The sequence below is a fragment of the Armigeres subalbatus genome, chromosome 3, assembly GCF_024139115.2.
Source record: "Armigeres subalbatus isolate Guangzhou_Male chromosome 3, GZ_Asu_2, whole genome shotgun sequence".
Taxonomy (NCBI): Eukaryota; Metazoa; Arthropoda; class Insecta; order Diptera; family Culicidae; genus Armigeres; species Armigeres subalbatus.
In genome coordinates, this window is record NC_085141.1 from 420,417,299 (window position 1) to 420,423,034 (window position 5,736).

Genomic DNA, 5,736 nt, shown 5'->3' on the forward strand with positions numbered 1-5,736 from the left:
TTTAAGATTTGTAGATGTGAAGATTTGAAGATTTGAAGATGTGAAGATTTGAAGATTTGAAGATTTGAAGGTTTGAAGGTTTGAAGGTTTGAAGATTTGAAGATTTGAAGATTTGAAGATTTGAAGATTTGAAGATTTGAAGATTTGAAGAATTGAAGATTTGAAGAATTTAAGATTTGAAGATTTGAAGATGTGAAGATTTGAAGATTTGAAGATGTGAAGATTTGAAGATTTGAAGATTTGAAGGTTTGAAGGTTTGAAGGTTTGAAGGTTTGAAGATTTGAAGATTTGATGATTTGATGATTTGAAGATTTGAAGATCTGAAGATTTGAAGATTTGAAGATTGGAAGATTTGAAGATTTGAAGATTTGAAGATTTGAAGATCTGAAGATCTGAAGATTTGAAGATTTGAAGATTTGAAGATTTGAAAATTTGAAGATTTGAAGATTTGAAGATTTGAAGATTTGAAGATTTGGAAATTTGAAAATTTGAAGATTTGAAGATTTGAAGATTTGAAGATTTGAAAATTTGAAAATTTGAAAATTTGAAAATTTGAAAATTTGAAGATTTGAAGATTTGAAAATTTTAAAGAGGAAATATTGAAACCGCAGAAGTTGGGCATTTTGGTATTACAGTAATATCTCGATTTTATCACCCCCCTGGTGAATTTTGGGGTGATAAAACAGGGTATGTGACAAAATTGGAAAAAAATATTTTCATTTTTTTTAATTCATTCCACAAATATGAATCATTTTATGCCTCGGAAAGGCCAAATGCGTGAACGGTACCTGTTATTTCTTGTTGAAATTGCTTACAGAATATTTCCCAGGTACTCAGAAGTCTTTCGTAATAAACTATAGGCGGTGAAAGTTATTACATGAAAATCAATGCATTTTTGGGGTGACAAAATCGGGTCGAAAACGTGACAAAATCGGGACGTGATAAAATCGGGTCGAAAACGTGATAAAATCGGGGGTTGACAAAATCGGGTCAACACTGTATTTTATTTACAATCATCAACATTGGTCAGTTTGGTGTTCATACATTTTAAACTAGCATTTGTCTCTTTCGGAATCAAAATAATTTTAATAAAAAAAGAAACAGACATTTACAAAAGTGAAATTTATTTTTAACGTTATCAAATCGGTGTCACATAATTTTTAATATATTATCAATTTCCCACCTTATCGGCCGCGACGATTTAAAATCGTCGCAAAGCAAATTGTCGCCGAAATCGTCGCCAGCAAAAATGACCATAATGACTGTCAGATCAACTGTGAACAAAATTGTTTGATTTAAATTATCACATTATTTCCTGAAATTGAGTACATCTTTTCATGCATATTTCCATGCTTTGGCTTTGAATTAACACAGATTTAAATTAAACATATTGGCGACGATTTTAAATGTGCTTTAAAAGTGATCGGCGCGTTTTGTTACCAGCGAAACTGACAATATTTTTGTCTTTGTTAAAAATATTTGCAGCCCTAGGCTGACTCATCTCTAAAAAAATCATCTTTACCCTATAACGGATCGATTCTCAACCTCAGCCCTCCCTTCGGTTGCACAACAAAACTGTCGCTGGAGTATTCCAAAGGAGTTGCCGTATTGGAACAGGTGCTAAGACGAAATTTGCTCAAAATCGTCGCCAACCCTACTCTGGATTGCATCATTCCAAAGCGCATTCCAATACAGTTTCGCGGTCCTTCGCCGAAGGGCAGAAACGTACAAACGTGCCGTGTAGCCAGTTCCTCCGGATGGAATCGATCGGGATTAAAAACTTCCGGGTCGGAATAATATCGTTCATCGCGATGAATGGCCATGATCGGTATATGAATTTTCATATCCTTGGGAATCACCACATCAGATCCAGGAATTTTGTAGTCTTTGAATGTTTTTCGTTCCAAAATTGGGAGCGATGGGTACAGCCGCAAAGTTTCTGCAAAACAAAGCATTTTTGTTTGTATATAGAATGTAATATTTAAAAATATTAAAATATTAACCGTTGATACACTGATCAAGATATTGCATATCGCAAGCAGCTTCGTACGTCATTCCACCATGTTTCTGCAACGAATCCAAAACACACTGACGAGCCTTCTCTTGATGTTCCGGATGACGAGCCAACTCATACAAGCAGTAGGTTTGATTGGATGACGACGTTTCGAACCCAGCAGCGAAGAATATAAATGCATTTGCAGCAATCTCGTCCATGCTGAAATCTACTCCAGTTTTCTTCAAATCGATCAGCAAGCTAAGAAAATCCTTCCGATCTACCGAATTCTCCTCTCTGTACCCCACAGTGCTCTTCACAACATTATGGAAAAAATCACTCGCATCTTCGTTCAGCACTTTAAACCGGAGCCGTCTTCCGAGGTCGGGGAACATTAACAAACCCAATCGCAGCCATGGTGGATTCCGTGGTTTGTCGAAGATCGTTTTGCCAAACTTCCTGAACTGACCCTGCGGATCCTTAAAACTGTTGCACTCAATTCCAAACGCACAACTCCCGATCACATCGGTTGTAAACCTTGCCATGAATTCCTTCACTTCCACAATGCTCCCACCATTTACCTCCTGAACCAAAAACTCCGAAAAGTTGTCCCCTACCGCAGCAAGCGTGGGAAACATCATCTTCATCTTGCCGGACGTGAATGTCGGCGTGAGCCGTTGCCTCAGCGATCGCCACTTGTTGCCTTCGATCGCGAACAGGTGCGCCGACAGCGGGTCCTCCCGTTCGTTGAAGTAGACCCCCCGATCCGGAAAGTGGTTGAAGTCTTTGATGATGATGGTTTTGATCAGGTCCAGATCGGTGACGACAATCAGTGGCTGCAGAAAGAAGTACGCCCCGTAGAATGGTCCGGCGTCTTTCATTTGGTTGTAGAACTCGCGCGATATATCGGCGATCGATCGGTGACTCAGCTCTTTGAAGTTTCCGTATGGAAAGCGAGGGGTGAGATATGGGACATTTTGACGGGCCCAGTAGGCGAATTTCCGTTTGACGTAGATCAATAGAAGGAGTATCAACGTGAGAGCGAGAATCAAAAGTGCCACGGACATGATGCCCCGACGGTATTCCACAGCTAACTGATGGCTTTTCTTCCAGCAGTGCGTTCAAATAGGGGAAGGCAGATAGTACTGAATGTTTGAAGACAAGAGATAAGGTTAAATGACACAGCTGGAAATATTTGGGTTAATGAACAGTGCTGCAATTATAATTACTCAAATGCATTTTAGGGTCAACCGAAAACCACATGATTTGTTTAGGTAGATGGAAGAAATTTTTTTTATTCCTACTTTTTGCGAGTAATAAGGCAATCAGGGCCCCAAATGATCGATTTGATTTCGGTATTGCGATCTCTATGTAATAAAAATATTAGTTCTCTTGTCTGAGGACTATTCAATATTTTCTCAAAATATTAATTGAAAGAGGTCTAGAATTAAAATGGTTTTATATGCCTTATCTTTGCCAATATGTAATCATCATCATTATCACTATGTTTGCCAATATGTAATAAGCTTCCATTAAACGGACGATTTCAAAGCAGAAAGTTGTTCTTTCATTGAGGCTTACAATGTTTTAATACAATTCATTGCTCTTTTACATTGATGAAGTTTAGAGCAAGATCTTTGTTAGTGCGAACTGCACCGGTGATCATTTGGTAAAGTTATATCAAAAATGGTATTGCTGTGGATAGTTGGTTAAGCATAAGCATAATCTAAATTCGATTAATGCGGTGAGTCCATTATTTCCATTAAGGGCACTCCTCACGGAATCCAAATTTACCAGTACTTACGTTTTCAAGGACACACCCACAAGGACAAGGACTCGATACGGAAGTAACACACAATTGTCATTTTTATTATTTCACGCATGCTGCGACGCAGCAAAGCTGAAAAAATAAAAATGACAGTTGTGCGTTGCTTCCGTATCGAATGGTGTGCCCTTGAAAACGCGAGTACTTTAAAAATTGGATTTCGTGAGGAGTGTTTCTAAATGCATTAAACGCAGTGCATTTAAAAGACTTCAATACAAAGAAATTTGTTATTCGTGCGATTTCTTCAGCAATGGGCACTGCATGCAGAATACTCGGACGTAAATGGTGCTTTGATATTTTAATTCGCGATGGGATAAATTTGTTTCAGTAAGATGAAGAATGGAAATCAGACACTGAATACAAACTTATCTACAGTGAAGCCCGGAATACGCGTGTTCTTGTCAAGATAGACATAAATCCGTTGAAGACACTACACAGCAGGCTTTTGCCTTTTTGATAGTCATGGAAGCCAAACACGATTGAACATTTGCGGAACACATGACATTGTGTAAACACTTGCTGCGAACTGAAACTATGTTATCACTGTTGTCGTCGTCGTCATCTTCAGCCTTCTTAGCCATTTTGAAGGTAGGTTAGTTGCCTGCAGATGAGCTGACGAACTGTTGTTGACTGCTTTGCTTGTCCCTGTGTGTATATTATTCGGCAACGTAGCAGATATTCGCAAAGCACAAACTTTCTTCTTCTTTTCTAACAGAGTAAAAACTTTTGCCCGCTTTCGGGCAGAGTTTTCGGAAAGTAGTGCCGTACTCCAGTGCCAGTTATCCTGTAGCGGCAACAACTTTGACTCCACAGTCGATAGTCGGCGGGATAGATTCCTCCGGGATGATGCTGCTGCTGTTGCTGCTGCGACGGATAAAGCAATGCCGCGCCGTGCTGGTCCTAGCTGTTCCCAGCTAGGACCGAGCTACAGCAGCACACAAGCAGTGGTTTTAATTGAATAACTCTGTCGAGCGTAATGAGACTTAATTAAGGATAAAATTCCCGGAACAGGCTAAGAAAGCGGTTTGCTCCGCACTATCCTTCGGAATATATAATTAACCGCGAAGAAATGCTAAGGATTCAGAGGTCCCCATCCGTTGTTTGTTTATCTCCGGCGAGGTGAGTGCGCGCCGCTGAAGCATCAGAGGATGCGAATCGAGTAGCGCTGGTGGGTACTTGGAACTTCCTGGGGATGCTAATGATTGCATGTTCTCTTCATTCTCTCGGGAAGCCACCGTGTGGAGGGGGAGGATAAACCACACAAATAACTGGTACTTGATGAGGCTCCCAAGTGAAGGCAAGCTTAATGCTTTAATGAGCCCTCTTTATACGGTTTTGTTAATTCCGAAAAAATGGATAAGCAGCTCTCACCGTACGTACGTGCAGTTTGATTATCTAACAGTTTTCCTGCCAACATAATCGACAAGCCACGATAAGCACTGATTATGTGTAAACACTTCGTTGCAATTATCCGACATGACAACATCACATTTCATTAATTAAGAAACGGCTCTGAAAATCTATGAGCCCTCTCTACATTGATAATTGAATTGGGGAGGCTGTGTGAACAGTGTGGTGGGCTTTGCACTCTGTTTATAAATTCAAAAGAGTAAACATTAATATTCATAAGTATACCCCCGTTTATCGGAAACAGCCACCTGAACGGTGAGCTCAGCTAGGCTGGTATTTGCTGAAAATGGCTCATTGGCTTTATCTTATTTTTGTTAATTGTTCATATAACGAGTGCCAGCAACATACATAAGGTAGATGGTAATGGATTGACCTAATTTAAAGCTACTAAAATAAAACAAACAAGAATGTGAAACATGAACTAAATAGTCTGCGAGGCTTTAACCCTTGTATGCAAGACGATTTTTTCCTGCCGTAAAAGGGTGACAGGATCCGAGTATCCAACCGC

At 39.6% G+C, this 5,736-nt stretch overlaps 1 protein-coding gene across 1 annotated transcript; it reads right to left on the bottom strand.

Moving 5' to 3' along the window:
* Positions 1–1,454: 1,454 nt before the first annotated feature.
* On the bottom strand, positions 1,455–3,113 carry LOC134224331 (cytochrome P450 6a2-like). Its single transcript, XM_062703664.1, has 2 exons — positions 2,004–3,113; positions 1,455–1,939 (listed from the first exon to the last, which is right to left on the bottom strand). Exons 1-2 carry the CDS (start codon positions 3,058–3,060, stop codon positions 1,524–1,526), a joined length of 1,473 nt encoding a protein of 490 aa, XP_062559648.1. The 5' UTR covers positions 3,061–3,113; the 3' UTR covers positions 1,455–1,523.
* Between the last annotated feature and the right edge of the window lie 2,623 nt (positions 3,114–5,736).